Genomic DNA, 18419 nt, shown 5'->3' with positions numbered 1-18419 from the left:
AGGAGTGGATTCAACCCTATGTTGCATGTAAGATTTAGGAAAACTTTATACCCTTATAACCTAACCAAATTCTGTTCAATTCTAGGAAGAACACACCTTTCTAATTGTATTGTTAGGGCTTTATTGGTCTTGGATTGTATTAAATCAATTTGGTTTGGTATTGTTAGGGCCACTTCACACATTTTAGGAATGTTTATACTTAGATACGTATACCACGGGTACTTGTGATGATCCCTATAACATGTTAGAGCTGTATTATTTTTTAATTAGCGTTATTTTTGGGGGTTGCTAACTCCAGGTTGGGAAATTCCTAGAGATTTCATGGTGGATCCTGGGCAGGACAGGATATAATGTCATAGACTCCATCCACCAAAGCAGCCATTTTCTCTGTTGTCTGGAGATCATCTGTAATTCCAGAAGATCTCCAGGCCCCACCTGGAGGTTGGCAAAGTTGTTATTTGCTCCTTTGCAGGGCTGCACATGCAGTATTCCAACAGGGCAAATAAAAACCCCAGAGCCATTTCATGTCAGGAAAATGGCATGGGAGGAGGCTGGAGCCCTTTCTCCCCACCACCATGCTGCCATCCCAATTATCCCAGCGTGGTGTAGTGGTTAAGAGTAGTGGTTTGGAGCGGTGGACTCTGATCTGGAGAACCAGGTTTGATTCCCCACTCCTCCACATGAGCGGCGGAGGCTAATCTGGTGAGCTGGATTTGTTTCCCCGCTCCTACCCATGAAGCCAGCTGGGTGACCTTGGGCAAGTCACAGCTCTGTTAGAGCTCTCTCAGCTCACAGGGTGTCTGTTGTGGGGAGGGGAAGGGAAGGTGATTGTAAGCCAGTTTGAGTCTCCCTTAAGTGGTAGAGAAAGTCGGCATATAAAAACCAACTCTTCATCTTCATAACTGGCACCTGCAGCACTTGGGAAACCAAGTTCCTCACATCTGCCATGCAGCTGCTGAGAAGGCAAGTTGGTTTGGGGTTTTTTCAACCTGACTTGTGGAGAAAGGTTTCGTGCATTCTGGGCCTCCATCAGCCTTGGGAAGACATCTCTTTTGAAGTGTCTTTGCAATTCCACCCCAGAACCATTTGACATGTGATGGTCAATTAGAGTTATTTTATCACGAGAAAACATTATTTGACAAGTAACCCCAACTTTACGATGATCTTTGTGTGTACATTGCCAGCTGCAGAAGCAACAGCGAGACTTTAAATGCTATGCTGTGAAGGGACTATTTCTCAGGAACACTGAAATGGAGAAAAATCTCTACCGGATGCATGACAGTGACACAAAGTGAAATACTAAAGAAACTTTATATGGTGGCTTCAGCAGCTGAAAGCGAAGGAATGTATTCGTCTAAAGAAATCAATTAGAAGAATCAACCCTTGCCAAAAGAACCAGACTTAATGGTATTTGGCATTAATTATGCATCCTTTTCACCTTCAGAACACGAGATGCAATACCTCTGCCCTTAACAGTTAGATGGTTAATTGTGGCACAAAGTTTGTTCAGGAGAACATTTGAGGGAAGCAGTTAATTCCTAATCACTTCTCGATGACTGACAGAACTCTCCTCTAAGAATTACCTCAATTTCTTACAGTACTGCGCTAAACAGTGTAATGCTGCACACTTAAGACATCTCTTACTAACTGTTACTTTTATTAATACTCATTGCACAAAATAGTTGACCAAGAGCAGGGGCCACATTTCCATGGCAATCATTGCACAGAATCTGGTCTTGCCTGTGCTGGAAATTCACCTTGGCTGAGGACAGCAAACCTTTGGTTGCGTCTATAAACTCAGAATGTAAATTCCACTGCAGTGCGTGATTTCAGTTCCAATAATAAATAACAGAACATTATATGAAATCATGCAGACAAACATATATGGACAAAGGTTTATCTTGCAAGCATCACCATTATGTTCCATTTGCAAAGAGTCACATACTCTTTGTTTTTGTATGCCAACTTTCTCTACCACTTAAGGGAGCCTCAAACCGGCTTACAATCACTTTCCCTTCCCCTCCCCACAACAGACACCCTATGAGGTAGGTGGGGCTGAGGGAGCTCTAACAGAGCTGTAACTTGCCCAACGTCACCCAGCTGGCTTCGTGTGTAGGAGTAGGGAAACAAATCCAGTTCACCAGATTAGCCTCCGCCGCTCATGTGGAGGAGAGGGGAATCAAACCAGGTTCTCCAGGTTAGAGTCCACCACTCCAAACCACCGCTCTTAACCACTACACCACACTGATATTAGACTGATATTGTTCCTTAGTTTTGCTACAACAAATAGGCCTGGAGTCTAACATTATAACAACAACAACAACAACAACAACAACAACAAAGTGCCGTCAAGTTGCAACCAACTCTCAGCAGCGTCTCTTGGGGTTTTCAAGGCAAGTGATGAGCAGAGGTGGTTTGCCATTGCCTTCCTCTGCAGAGAAACCCAGGTCTTCCTTGGTGGTCTCCCATCCAAGTAACCGTGGCTGACCCTGCTTCGCTTCTGAGCTCAGGCAAGTCTGGGCTATTCAGCGGACAGAATGATTTGCCTTGGGAAGTGGTATGAGGAAAGGATTCACTCCTCGCCCTTTGTTCCAGCACTAACACCCTGATCCACTGGGTCCACCACCAAGGCTGCTCTTGGGATTTTTCTTTAAAGAAAGGTCCAAAAGTCACCATTCAAAAATATTAATAATCTCCTTGATGAACCCATCTTATATCTAAAATATAACTCCAGATGCTGACTGGAATGGCAGCATTTTTAGAAATAAACCATGAACCACAGTGTGGAAGTGAATTCCATGCCACTCCTACATATAACCAGGGGTATAAGACACACCACACATGCACGCTCATCAGGAATATACATGAACGACTGGCTATACTGCCTGTTCACCATTATGCTGTCTTATCAGGTGTCCTGTTTTAATATTACTTGCTGTTTCCCTCTCTCAGACAAAATGGAGGAGGGAAAAACTCAGTTAAGAAAGGTTCAGCCTGGTTTTGCAACTCACTATTTCTGCCTGCTGGTAATGCAAATATGTCCGTTTTTTTTTTTTACCCAGGTAAAAGTTTAGTGCCCTAACATGGAACCAGTTTGTTTTATGGCTAGACAATGGAGGCACCAGCAAGAAGCAGGTCTGCCAAACCACTGAGACTGCCCTGGCGAACAATGTGATGCTCACCAATTAGCAATTTGTAAAGAAGGAACCTGTCCAACTGTGGAAGGAGCCAGCAAACTGACAATAATGCGATCTATTGACCTTCTTCACATGGAAAAGTCTCTCTCTTCCCCAGTGCCAGAACTGCACTCAGATTTCCTCTAATAGTTCCAAGCGCAATCCAACCCTATACTGAAGGAGTGGACATTACATTTCCCATAGAGGATCCTGATGCTCTTGCATTCACGATGCTGAATGGGAGTTTTGTCTTCTCTAAGTGCAGCGTTATGCCTTAGATGAAGCAGTGACATTTAGAGTAGGAACAGAATGTGTTTCTTCTCGTTGCTTGTATTCTCGCTTGGTTTGGGGAGGCGGCAGTCACCACAGTATCGTCAACCGGGGTAAACAGTTTAAAACCTAATGGAAATGCCAGCTCAGACAGCATCTTTTTTTCCTAGTGTTTCAAACTTAATTAGAATGAATTGCAACTGCACTTATGACCATTCCAATCCTTCATAAATCTCATTTTAGAACATGACAGTCCATGCGCTGTTGTCCTAATAGCGACGTGACTTCTGTGGTTTTCACACCCCACTTCCAAATACCTCTGTCGTTATTTAAACATCAGGGTTTAGGCTTCCAAATTAGCTTTATAACATGCACACAAATATACAAGCATGCAGATTTTTTTTAAAAAAACCTAAAATTACCACATATAGATGGTCCAGGAGGATGGTTGTCAAACTTGTCATACATTGTGACTGCAGACATTACTATAAGGGTGGTATTTGCAACAAACATAATAACAAATCCCAATTGTGTGTAAACCCTACTTTGTTTGCTTCTTGGGTTCTTCCCACCTCCCCGTGAGATGGACAGGATATCCTTTCTGAACTGCCAAATCAGGCCAAGTGGCTACAAGAAAGAGTACTATTGAACAAACAGCGTTGTGTTTTTTTCAGCTCATACCTCACAACAAACCATAATTTGTTCAGATTGTGGTTTGTAAAGCAGCTGCAAGCTCCTTGATTGATCTATATTCAGATGTCACAACTAACGGGGGGGGGGAATCAAACCACTGTTCATAAATCACAGCTTATCATAATGTCTGAACGCAACAAGTGATTCTAAAAGACAAAACAAAATGCGTATAATACACAATCCCCTCTAGCATAAAGTCTCAGAAGAACCTAATTCACCCAACCAGCATTCAATCTGCATGAACCTTTGCATCCTAGCTCTTCTGGAGTATTATTGTGCCTTCTGTCTTACAGCAGTAGCTATGCTTCTGCAGTCGCCAGTCTTATAATTGGTGTGAAATACATCAACGTTCAATCGTGCCAGTCCAGCTTTCTATGTGTAATTTCTGTTCTGTCATTATCCTATAATTTATTTATCCATTGAAAGCCCCAGAATATGCACCCAAATCAGATGAAAACATGGGTGTTGCCATGTTATCTGTTGATATAATTACCAGGGTTCAAAACTCTTTACTCAAAACTGGTCCCAAGCAGTGATCAGCTGCCTGTCTGACTTGTGCTCTGTTCACCAGTGGTGAGCAGCTGTTAAATATTCAATGAACTGTTCATCTGTGTTTGAACAGATCACAAACAACAATGCAAAAAGACACCTCCCCCCACCAGCTGCTGCCTTCCTATATGGCTTGCCACATTGTCTAGAAGTACAAAACATTCATATTTCTCAGTTAGTGATTTACAGTTGTGAGGTGTCTCCTTGTTGCTGCCTACCTCAGCGATCATTAGTGGCACAGGCAGGTGAACTTTCCAGATCTGTCGCACACTTCCTTTTAACCAACCCACTTAACAGAATGTGGGAATCATCCTTACTCTGCAAGAAACAGTTTGTATAATCTGGAGATCAACTCACAGGAAAGAAATCTACTGGAAGATTTTAAAAGAAATTATTAAACGAATTGCGGAGTTTATAAAAGCATTACCCAAATGATGTCTAAATGATATAAATTGTTCTGTTAAACATCAATATTTTTTTTGCCCAGAGTTCCTGACTTAACCTGCAGATGGAAAAGGTTGCAAATGCAAACTTCTGTAAGTGAGCTGAGAAATTACCGAGGTGTGTATGACCATTGCCAGATTTCATTTTCTCTCTACACTGTACTAATTAGTTGCTTTCCAGTATCTTCCAGGTATGAAAGTCAAACTAACACGATTATCTCCCCCCACCCTTCGCCAAGGATTATCAACCGGGATTATCCTTTTCTCTCTTTCTTAAAAATAGGCATCTTATTAGCCTTTCCACAGCCTTCCGGCTTTTCCACGAGTTCTTTCTTGCTTCTGAGATAATAACCTTTAACAATCCCAGCAATATTTTGGCCCAAGGCGGCACAGTTTTGAGTACACACACACACACACAAACACATACACACACAAGCATCTTGACCACTTTACTGGTCCACTTGCTGTCAGAACGATCTGTGCCTCCTCCAAATGTAGTTCCAAATGGCCCAGAATACAGAAGACAGGACCCTCCAAAATAGGATGTCTCTTATCATACAGACATTCACTCATACATAGTTCATCCACTCGGTTAAGTATGTCAAAATTGTTCTTCCTTTGAAACAAAAGTATTTTGGCATTGGGGTGGCTCATTAATTGCAAAAAATACTTTGAGATAATTAGATGAAAGACTTCATTGAAGCCTAAAGAAATGATTCTTAGCACTCTGTCTCACTGTTTGATTTTCACTTAAACAAAATGCTCCTCTCCGATGCACTAGGCAGATGATCTCAGCAGATCTTCTCTTCTTTCATTCAGGCAATCCCCCACAGACCAAACTGGGAAGCTGGAATCCACTGCTGAGATAATCTGCTTGTGTAAAAAAGAAAGGACATCTTGTCATGTCTCCAGTGTTACAATTTCAGTTGTAGTTGGGTGGGGGGAATAGAAATCCATCACTAGAGGTAAATGACACTTGTTTTTACTCATATTTAAATGCACCACATTTATTTTGAGCAGGTATAAGGTTTTTAGTTAGTAGACAGATAACTTAAATAGCTTGGCTACTGCTGTCTCAGCATCTTATTTTCTTTAATTCAGAGGTTCCAAAACTGTGCTCCAAGGAGCCCTTGGTGCTCCGCGAAACATCTCCTAGTGCTCCATGAAGGGATTGAAAAGAAAAATACTACTGTCATTCAGTTTAGTATATAGCTGCTAGGTGCGCCGTGATGAATTTCTCACCTGAAAAGTGCTCCCTGACTCAAAAACTTTGGGAAACTCTGCTTTAATGTATATATGCACACATGCATCTACTTTAGTTACAGTGACCATTCACGCCCAGCTGCATTCATATCAAAGTGTGACTGCCATGGAGAATTATGGTAATAGCCACGAGGTCCGGGGACATCTGGAAGTGTGAAAGAAATCTGTCAGAAGCAGATTCAGGCATTCAGACTCACGGCCGCAGTGGCCCAATATGAGCTATTTCATGCCTTTCCTAAAGTAGCAGGCAGGGTGGGTCCTGTTTAAAAAAATGTATCAGTAATTTACACAATTGATTCACTGTGAACCTTTAGCACTAGTTCTTTCAAAGGCTTGGTATACGTTTTTAAAAAGCCAACCATTTCTATCCACATGAACTCATTTGAAAGACAAACAGTACTGGAGTAGTTAAGGTTATTGCAGCTGATTTTAAAAAATGACTATGTACTATTAGGAATTAATAATGCACTACAGTGCCTAAAGAAAACAATAAATACCTATGGTATCTATTTTCGTAACTGTTCCTTTTGCAAAAAAACTCATTTAGCACAACTCCCCAGTTGCCTGGAAGCCTGTATACTAGAACCATCTCAAAGATCCTCACTTCTGTGTGGTTCCCTTCCCAATGCTGGCTATTTGGCTACAGGGCTCTGTTTGCAAGCTTGTGCCTCAATTACTCTTCCATCACTGTGGCTGAAACCTAAAGCAGAAATTCAGTCTTTCTTGTCTACTCATTTGATTCTCTAGAATGGACTTTTGGCCAGAATAATTTCTACCTGTGATACAGAGATCACCCAACTAAGCCATAACCAAAAGAAATCTGTGTGTGTGTGTGTGTGTGTGTGTGTGTGTGTGTGTGTGTGTGTGTGTGTGTGTGTGTGTGTTTGTGAAACATACGCTGGGTGGGGCAGGGCTATAAAATCCAAAACATAGCCGCTGGGGTTACAAGATTATCCCAAGCCCTGGACCAGTTATCCAAAAGACACTGATTACTTCCTTTGGGATAAGTTTTACAGCAGCCCTCCACTCCTACAAAGAGGGTTAACCCTAGCCTAGTGTGAAGAAGAAGAAGAAGAAGAAGAAGAAGAAGAAGAAGAAGAAGAAGAAGAAGAAGAAGAAGAAGAAGAAGAAGAGTTGGTTTTTATATGCCATCTTTCTCTACCACTTAAGGAAGAATCAAACCGGCTTACAATTACCTTCCATTCCCACAACAGATACCTTGTGAGATACACAACAGATACTCCCCAATTACCACAATGGGGAATCTCAGAAGTATGACATGCAGAAGGAAAGCCAGATAATACAGCAGCCATCTCAGATTCTGCTTTAGTGTCACTCCAGTCCTGAGTACCAGTCACAGAATTATGAACATCTATAGTCCAAAAGTATTACACTACGCTGACATTTTCCACTTGATACATCTTTTCCAGACCAGTGACTCCCAAGTAAGACCAATTTATTTAATTTCATTCATGTATTTAGATTTATAGAGTATTCCCTCCTTGGCTGCTCTTTATTATGTGCCTTTTACACCTTCGCTCAGCAGGATATTGTCCCACTTATAAAGCTTGCATTGAGTCAAGACCCATGAAGCTGACATACTCAGCCCCCCACCCCCCAATGATCACTGGAGACCAGGCTGTCTGCTTAAGTAAGTGTGGCCCAGGAAAGCAGTCAAGCGAGGAAGACTGTTAATAGCTACTGTCTGTTCTGAAGACAACTAATGTTATGGGGGAATATCTAAGGAACACTGGTAGGGGACAATTAAAACACAATGAAGGTAAAGAGTCTACAGATGCTAAATGTAGCAGATATGAGATCCAAATTTGAAGCTTAGCACTGATTTTGTAAGAAATTGGGCAAACTGTCTAGGATGAGATGCTAAAACATTTACATAAGCATTCAAAAGTCATGTTTGCTGTTTAAAAAATGTAAATGTAAACCAACTATTCCTGAAAATGTTTGTTTGTAAAACAAATCTACACAATTGGTCTATTTAATTCTTGACACTTTACTGGCCTTACAGGGGGGAAAATTAATAAACCATTCAGTCACTATCCAGTCAAAACAATTCTTTGACTGATTTCACATCCTGGGGCGTATAAACACAGCACGAAATTTGATGTTTCTATGTTGGCTTATGTAATTAGACCATTTAAAAAATATCAGGCCAAGTGGAAATTGTTTATTTCCAGGTAAACTTCTGAATTTCGGAACACCAGTAATTTGGGGGGGGGGTATTCATAATAAGCGTTGCTACGTTGCAACATCTGAGGTTGAAGGATCAGATTGTGCTGGCGCAGTATATTTAGAGAGAGATGATAAAATCAATTTTTTCACAGCTAAAGAAACTGCAAAACAAGATTCTCTCCTCCCCCAGTAAAATGGAGTCATTCCATTTCTTCATTTTGGCTGATCTATGTGTTCATGTATGCCAGGATTGCTAACAGAACTGTGGGGATGGAAAGGTGTGAGTGTATTCCTGGAAACTGCATAACTATTCCCCACCCCCACGCATTACGGAAACTATAGGCTTCCAAAACACTTGAGAGCAAGAAGAGAGATTTTTCTAGGATGCTAACATACTCATCATTTTGTGCTCCTGGTAAGGATTTAAGTAGAGCATTCTTTTTATTAAATTATTCAAATTTTAGGAAACTTAACATTTATTGTTATTTATTTTGTACCTTTAGGATAAGGTCCAGAGGCCAGTGAAAACACATTTAGTGTTCATGCTTAACAGGTTGCTTCAATTCCTTTTCATAGTGAATACCTACCAGCTGGCTTAGACATTTGGTGCATATGGACTTTTGGAGATGTGATGACCGACTAACCATGGTTTACCTTTGGGAAACTGGAACATGCACTGCCTCTATCAACTATAGGTTTGTTCTTCCCTTCCTCCAAGGAGCTCAGAGAAACATATATAGTTCTCTCTCCTCCATTTTGTCCTCACAACAACCATGTAAAGTAGGTTAATCTGAGAGAGTCACTAGACTGAGGTAAGCCAGCGAGTTAAAATATGAACAGGGTCTCCTCCCCAGTCCCAGGCTAACATTCTACCACCACACCACACACTCTCTCTACCTGCTGTATCTCTGTTTTGGCAGTATATGTGACTATTGCCATTGCCAACCATGTTTCAGGGCGTAGCTAATCCTGATTAACAGCAGAAACTATGTAAGAGAACCAGATGTGATACTTGAAATGGGTTGCCACCAAATAGGGCAGTCCATGGTGCAAAATTTCCTCCTTTCCTTTCCCTAATGTTAGGCAGATTAATGATCCACTCTTAAACTAGGGTTGCCAACCTCCAGGCACTACCTGGAGATCTCCTGCTATTACAATTGATCCCCAGCTGATAGAGATCAGTTCACCTGGAGAAAATGGCCACTTTGGCAATTGGATGCTATGGCATTGATATCCCTCCCCTCCTCAAACCACGCCCCCTTCAGCTCTGCCCCGAAAACCTCCCACCAGTTGTGAAGAGGGACCTGGCAACCCTGTCCTAAGCTAGGGTTGCCAGGTCCCTCTTCGCCATTGGCAGGAGGTTTTTGGAGTGGAGCCTGAGGAGGGCAGGGTTTAGGGAGGGGAAGGTCTTCAATGCCATAGAGTCCAATTGCCAAAGCGGCTATTTTCTCCAGGTAGACTGATCTCTATCGGCTGGAGATCAATTGTAATAGCAGGAGATCTCAAGCTAGTACCTGGCGGTTGGCAACCATATCCTAAGCAGAGTTGTATGTTTCCATGTCCATTGCAGTCAGTGGGCTTAAAAGGGCATAATTCTGTTTAGGATTGTCTTATACCATCATTTTCTCATCTTGCCAGCTGACGGTGTGAAATAATGGCAGGGAAATGCATGATATTGCTTGTACAGTTAGGTCCACCTTAGCTTTCCAGGGAAAAGGCAGCAAACTTCACGTGGAGCTGCCATTTTCAGCGATGGCCCCAAATCACGCATCCCATCACCTTCCTTCCTGAAAGCTTAGGCTTGTAATTTCTAAGCATGGTTATTCAGCTGTATCACTGAAATTAGCGGGGCCTACTTCTGGCTTACCCACACATTCATTCTCAGTTTCCTAATCTACGTGAGACTTTTGCACCCGTCAGCCTCCACAATCTCACTTTCCTGGCTCAAGGCTCTTTCCATTTAATGTATGTCTGGGGTCACAGTTAATAATTGTAAGGTATCTTATATGAAAGTGAGGGGTCATTATGTCAGCCTGCTCAGCACAGCTAATTACTCTTCTGGTCATTCACTTTGAGGATGAAAAATTGATATATTAGCACCCTGGGGAAGCAGGGTTTGAATGGAATCATATATATCCAGCCTAAAAATGCTCAGGAGCCACATATTTAAAATAGATCTATAATTCATCCTTAAGATTAAAGACCATTTTTAATATCTCACCTAATGAATTATGTGAAAAAAGGAACCTGGTTTCAGCATACACAGAAATAAATTATGTAAGTACATAACTATAGGCATCATACATGTACAGTACTATAATGCTGAGATAATCCAAGGCAAAGGGCCAATTCTTCTGTCCTCTTATTAATGCCCAGGTATGCAACTCACAGTGGCCTCCTAAACAGAGTTACACTCTCTGAGCCCTGTGAGTTCAAATGGCTTTGAACGTTCAAATCTGTTTAGGACTGCACTGTCTGTGTTCTAAATTAAACATTGCGCACTAGGTGGAAGTCTAAGGAAATCTTCTGGACACAGCAGGGTGGAATCAGACAACGTTTTAACCTTTTGTTACTACTCTCACTATGGCTGATCAGGGCACATACTTAAATTTATTAAAATGCAGGCGTCTTTCTATATTGGAAATACACACAATATAAACGAGCAATTATAAAATTTTCTTTCACATTTCAAAAGTCTGTCTTTAAGCTGTGCTGTGAGATAGTACATATTATCAAGTTTCTAAAAATACATGGCTTATCTTTTGGAAAGCTGTGTTAAAGCACTGTGTTAATTCTACAGGAGTTTACTCCAGATGACTGCAAAATGCATCACTGAACACTGGCTCCATTTCCCTCCCTTGGGCTCCATTCTGTTCACAAAGCAGAGTATTTTTTTCACTGAGACATCCCAATGCATTTTTCATGGAATCTACTCTTGTAATAATGCATTAAAAAGTGATCATGGCAGCTGATGATGTTATTTGCACTTCCAGCTACATAATGCCCCCCCCCAAAAAAATTTTAAGGGGACAGTATACAAAACATTGATAATGTGTTAGATTTCAACTAAATCATTAAAAAGCAATTATTTCAAGCGCAGAAATGATTTTTAGGACACTGGAGTACTATCAATCGAACCCTTTCTTTGGAGAAGCTGGGTGTGGTTGTACATTTTATAGTTCTCTCAGCCACTTTCACATTATCGCTACTGTATCGCACGCATCTGGCTACCACAGGCATCCAAGAAATCAGGGAACCTTGCCTTTTTGGGGGGAATCTTTCCCCCTTTGGTTGGACTAACGTGAGAGAACTCTCAAGACAAACTAAAGATAAGCAATCGTCAAATCTACTAGAAATCAAGTCACTGCCATGCTGGGCGCCCCATTCTTCCTGCCAGCTCAAAAACAAACTGGTTTGTCTTTTGAAATGAAACCGATACTGCAAGGCATAATAAAGTCAATAGTAATTCTACCAACACAGGCAGCTGTGTGCTTTTAAAAATAGCCCTCCAGTACACTGACCATTGGAATTAACGTCGTAAATTAGCACAGCATTGCCTAATGCTTAAAGGTACTGAAATCAAAACACCTTAGGACTTCGTTATCATCAGATTAGCTATATTTCAGCAGTGGCAACAATTTTTTTACTACACATGCCCTCATCTTCTATGCGCCACGGTTCCGGAGCTATGAAGCCATTACAACCTCTTAATTAAAAACAACAACCCACACAACACCATTAACAAAAGGCAACACGAGGCTGTCTCCCTCTGTCATCCACAGCATGAAACAGACCATAGGCATAAACAAATACATGTTAAAGGGTCTCCATGCGCCTTCACTCTCAGACTCCAGACCACTCCTACTGTCTTACTGTTTCACACACACATTTTTGCTTGAGTCCCTTTACATTACCTTCTTGGGTCTTTTCTTCCTCTGATTACTGCCATTATACTTCTCTCCACCATCACTCTTCTGAGCTGCTTCCTCATTCATCATTTTGAATAGTTTTCAAAGCAAAGAGCTCTGCCATTAAACCCTCTCAAACATACAGACCATTAGCAAATGTGTCACTTGCTGGAGAGAAGGAGGGGTGTGTATGCAGGGAGAGAGAAGAAGGGAGGGAAGGAGACGCACACACGGGAAAGGGAGAGCATGATAGCGTTGCTATGGCAGCCGCTACCACAACTGTTTATCTGGCTGCATTGTTAAATCTGATTTAACCAATTATCACAGGATCCTGGCTCTTTCACAGCTTGACAACCCCTTGATTTGAATGCCCAGATTCCACAACACGGTTTAGGAATAAGTACCTCTTAGTACACATTGTAAAAACAAACAAACATATCAAATCTGCTCTGTGAGTTCCTTCATACAATCTTTCATAATGTTAATGAGATCAAAACTTGCTCATCCTTTTAAAGCAGCATGTTATACTTAAATATTTGACATTTCCTACTTGGAATTATTGACTGATAAAATTCTTTCCCGAGGTATTGCTCCACCTTTACTACAACGTGTAAGTTCTAATATAATGAGTACATAATTAGAATTGATCTGTTGTTTGGAGGTTTTACCCCTTTAGAATCTGGCACTTCATAATTACAAGCTTGCTCTTAATCTCCCAAAAAGATCTTTCCTGATAATGGCTGGGATCCACTAATGCAGGGGTGGGGAACCTTTTTCCTGCCAAGGGCCATTTGCACATTTATAACATCATTCGGAGGCCATACCAGGTGTAGATCTCCCCGTGTGGGGGGGGGAGAGGCTAGGGTTGCCAGGTCTCCGGCCACCACCTGGAGGTTGGCAACCCCAGGGGAGGCCACGCAGAGAAGGCCTGGAGGGCTTCCCCGGTCCTACCCCCCTCCCAGGCAGGAGGGCAGCCAGCGGTGGGCCCGAGCAAACGAGGCGCCAGGGAGGCGCAGCCCGCGGTCGATCAGCAAGGGAGGAAGGAAGGGAAAGAGGAAAAGGGAGAGAGGGAGAAAGAAATGGAAAGAGGGGGAGAAAGAAAAGGACGGAGGGAGACAGACAAAGAGAGAGACAGAAAGAGAGGGGGAGAGAAAAGCCTTTCCCCCCCCACACACACACCCGCTGGCCCCATGCCGACAGACAGCAAGAGGGGCTTACAGTGTGCCCCATGCGTTCCTGCATGCTGCAGCTATAGGGGCAACCTTGGGGGAAGCGCCTCTCTCCCTCCGCTCGCCGGCCAACAGCAGTCAGTCGGCGAGAGAAAGTCCAAAGGGCACCACAGCACCCCTGCAAGCCATGGCCCCAGGAACACCCTCAGAGAGGGCCGCCCTATGCCAAGCCTCCGCGGCCGGGCCCCGAGCTTCCGAGGGCCACAAAACATGTCCTCGGGGGCCGCATATGGCCCCTGGGCCTGAGGTTCCCCATCCCTGCACTAATGGGAGTGGACACTGCAAGTAGACTGGACTTTCTTTCATACATAAAAGCTAAATTTACAATGGATCCTAAAACCATGCTATTAGAAATTGTACCATCCACAATTGTGAAGTCGTTGGAAGAGCTGTTTAGATATATGACTATGGCCGCAAGAGTGGTACTTGCCACAAAGTGGAAGTCAGAAGACCGTCTGAATGTAGAAGATCTCTTTGTGAAGCACCTGGACTGTATTCATCAGTTTTGGAGGTTTGATCATTGTTGGCTTCTATTTTAAATCTCCATTGTTGCAACCAGGAAAATAAGTACACTGAGAATTACTATATATTTTCACTTTTATGCCTACAAAAAAAAATACCCACCGTGCCCCCTTTACCAAACACTAATTAGTTGCCTATCAGAGAAAACTGGTCAGAAACCTTTTCCATTCCTGAAACTAATGACTGAAATGCTAATCCCACCTGTACCCAGGCAGAAAGACATTTGATAGTTCTAACAAGTCCAATAATTAGGTGTTTCCTTTATTAAGTTGCACTTGAAATCATTCACCAGAGCTACCAAGGCCACCTCTGCCCCAAAGCTAGGCCTGAAGGTACAGTGAAATGGGTAAATGTCCCATCCAGATGTGTGAGATATCCAGATGACTTATATCTCACAGCTAATAGTGAGCAAGAGATGATGCTTGTTGGTAGGGTTTTTTTCCTTTGTGAATGAATTCCCTTTAAAAAATGTATTGACATATACATTAAATATAAAATCTTGGGGGTTAATGGTATGCTGTTAGCAACAAAAAAAACCTGGTCAGACACACATCTGGTGTCAGTGGATCCATTTATTTTTACAATAGGCATACTACATTGTAGCAGTTTATGTAGAATACTATGAACTTCATGTGTGTGTTAAGTGCCGGCAAGTTGCTTCCGACTCATGGCGACCCTAAGAATCAATGTCCTCCAAAATGTCCTAACTTTGACAGCTTTGCTCAGAACTTGCAAATTGGACTTCGTACACTCAATAAAATTATCTGTGAAGATAACATTCTGATGATTGGTCAGAGAAACCATAAAAGTAAATGCACTGGAAATTGGAAAGGCAAGGCATTATACTCCACCAGTCTGCTCAGCTAAGTGCAGAGGCCTTCCATTAAAAGGAGGCTTCCTGTGCTGAAAGAACACTCTGAATGTAGTTGAATGGAGTGGGCAGATACAAACCAATATGTTATCGCGGCAAGTAATGGCAAACCACCTCTGGCCGTCTGTTGCCTTGAAAGCCCTATGGGGTTGCCATAAGTCTGGTGTAACTTGATGGCACTTATGACCACAACATTGTGTGTGTAAAGTGCCATCAAGTCGCAGCCAACTTATGGCAACCCAGCAGTATGTTCAAGGCAAGAGACTATCAGTGATGATTTTCCATTGCCTTCCTCTGCACAGAGACCCTAGTATTCCTTGGTGGTCTCCCAACCAAGCACTAGCCAGGACCGACCCTGTTTAGCTTCTGAAGATCCAGCTAGCCACCATATTAATACCACAGTATTCTACTTGTAACCAACCCAGGAAACTTTCTCATATTTCTAAACTAAGACCAACTTTGAGATATCAGTAGAAAGTAGTTCATGAGTAACTTAGTAAAGCAGAAAATGACAAGTGACAGAAAGGACAGTGAATCCTAGTGATAGTTACACAATCAAAACCAATTCTAATCCAATAAACATCTGTTGAGTAGCCTCAGCAGCCTCTGACCTAGACAACCTTCAGGTTGAATCCAAAGGTATTTTGTTGCATCCTGTTAAAATGTCCAGCAGCTGCCTCCTTAATATTGTAGGACGATGCTAACATGGCTGTTGCCATTAAGATATATATACTGTAAGCATCTACTGTTTCTTGAGATTATATAGCTATCTTCTGTAAGCATGAAGCTCTCTCAATATATAGGGAGACAAACAAGATCCAGCCCCTTTGCATACAACTGAGTACCTGGTAGTGAAATCCTAAGCAGTGTTGATGTCAATGGGCTTAGAAGACTGTAACTTTGTTTAGGATTGAACTGTAAGAATCCAACCCCTGCACCTGATATCTCACCACACAGAGATGTGAGAGAGATGTACCATCTTACTGCCTGATGGCAGGTTTTCTAAGTAGTTTATCAAGTTTTCCAGGAAATTTTGTTGGGTCCTGTTCACAGAACCTTCCCTAGAAATTTTTCAATACGCATGCTTCCAGGATGAAGCCCAAAAGTTACTGTACAAGCATTAAACACGGCATGCAATTCTCGTATAGTATAAAAAATTGCCTTGTAACAAACTCATTAAATATGCATTGAGTAGCCCTGACAAAATTAGTTGAGTCTCACATATGCAAACTGACTGGTCTTCATTACCCTTTCCTTCTGTTTCCCCGTTTTACCAAACCAATGGATTTATCTTAACCAGCAGCCGTCTATCAAACTTCTTTATTTTCAATAGCATGTAAAGCAGCAAAACTGTGACATCAAGGCAGTTGAAAAACAGACTGTTCTGCTACCTGTAGAATGACAACAATGGCTAAACCATGCCCTATTATTCAACCCACGTGACCTAAAATAAAAGCGCCTGATGAATGTCTCAATTAACTCTCATTTGTGCTCAGCTACCACTTTGCCCGATATGATTACAGTTAACAGATGGCTCTGAGGCCCCAAGTGGGAAAGAGTTGGTGGTCTGACTGTATTGTTTGTTGAAGGGGAATGGATTATAAAAGAATATTAATACAATTAATTCACAGGTTTCAGTTTGTGGACCACTGTATGTGTCACTGAGCACAAAAGCATTGCTGGGCAAATCCCTGGGCCAGCTGTCACATTTCACCCACTGGAGTCCACAGAAGCCAAGGGGTCCAGAGATCAAGCTGTTAACGTACTAATGGGACAATTTTCGAATCCTCTTACTCATCGGGCTCCCATCATCTTCCACTAATAGGCCTTTTCACGAAAAAATGATGGCATGGGAGATCAATACATTTTCATCAAGCAAAAAAGAGCAAAAGCTCTTGTACTTAATCCTCCTAATTTGATTTAGTTAATTTTTTCCAACCTTTTCTGATGTTAACGTAATGTGAAGCCAAGTTTCCACCTCTAGTTGTCTATAACACAGACCCTCAAAATTGTTTAAGGTCCATTAACTTTCTATTCTTATTCAGCATTGTTTCACTAATAAGCCACCGTGGTGTAGTGGTTAAGAGTGGTGGACTCTAATCCGGAGAACCGGGTTTGATTCCCCACTCCACCACATGAACGGCAGACTCTAATCTGGTGAACTGGGTTTGTTTCTCCACTCCTACACATGAAGCCTGCTGGGTGACCTTAGGCTAGTCACAGTTCTCTCAGAACTCTCTCAGCCTCACCTACCTCACAAGGTGTCTGTTGTGGGGAGGGGGAGGGAAGGTGATTGTAAGCTAGTTTGGGATTCTTTAAAAGTAGAGAAAAGCGGCATATAAAAACCAGCTCAGTGGCAGCCTTCATCTCTGGTTACATCTTGTGACGATAAGCCTCCCACAAGTTTACATCAATTAAACCGGGGGGGGGGGGAGCTTTAAGCAGCAGCCATCTTTTTAAAATGGTGAATATTTGCTAATGTGGCTGGTTTCTAAGTCCATAACAGACCAAACCCTTCCCCATGTTATCATGTCACAGTCATTTACAGTTGCCAATCTCCAGGTGGGCCCTGGAGTGCTTCTGGAATTACAACTGATCTCCAGATCATTTCCAGGAAGAAATGGGAGCTTTGGTGAGCTCTGGCAACACATCGCTGCTGAGTTCCCTCCCCTCCCCCTCCCAGGCACTACTCCTGACTTTTGGGAACTTCCCAAGTCAGAATTGGCAACCCTAGTTTTCATATTAATACTGTTTATGTTGTTTTGCAGACTGGGTCCAGAACACAAGAAGTTTCCAGTTCAGTGGCTGCCCTGAACCACAAGGAAGGCAGGTAGGGTTGCCAAGTGTCCGGTGGTGGCAGGTAAAATTCCACCAATCCACAGGGCTGCCCGCCGGCCAGCTGATACCATAGAGTTTTGCCGGAGGTTTCGAAACCATAGAGTTTTGCCCGAGATAATTAGAGTGTCCACATCACTTCCAGCCACGACCCCAGAAAGCTCCAGCCAGTAGAGCTTTGGGGCCTGGCAAGCCTGAAGGCGGGGTATAAACGTTTTAATAAAGAAATATAGTTTTCATTACAGGTATAAAAACATGAGCAAGTGCAACGCCTTAGGTTAAAGCTCACAACTCTTTAATACCCTAGGTATTAGAAGCAGTAAAAGAATTTGTAGTTCCCATTTAATTATCACTCTTTCCCCCCCCCCAATTTACTTTATTGCTTATTACAATGATTCTTTGAAGCATCCATTGTTGGGATGTAGGAAAAAATAAGCTGTTTGTCCCCATAAGGTCAACTAATGCGAACT

The 18419-nt window shown here is 42.4% G+C and overlaps 1 protein-coding gene across 1 annotated transcript in view; it reads right to left on the bottom strand.

Annotated features, from left to right (window-relative positions):
* ANK2 (ankyrin 2) overlaps positions 1-12658 on the bottom strand; it is a 244447-nt gene extending 231789 nt beyond the window's left edge. The window contains exon 1 of the mRNA XM_056855307.1: positions 12499-12658. Within this exon, the coding sequence (XP_056711285.1) occupies positions 12499-12582 (84 nt within the window). The 5' untranslated portion in view covers positions 12583-12658. The remainder of the gene's footprint in view (positions 1-12498) is intronic.
* Positions 12659-18419: the final 5761 nt, after the last annotated feature.

Source organism: Euleptes europaea, chromosome 9 (genome assembly GCF_029931775.1).
Source record: "Euleptes europaea isolate rEulEur1 chromosome 9, rEulEur1.hap1, whole genome shotgun sequence".
Classification (NCBI taxonomy): domain Eukaryota; kingdom Metazoa; phylum Chordata; class Lepidosauria; order Squamata; family Sphaerodactylidae; genus Euleptes; species Euleptes europaea.
This window is presented reverse-complemented; position numbering and strand designations above follow the sequence as displayed.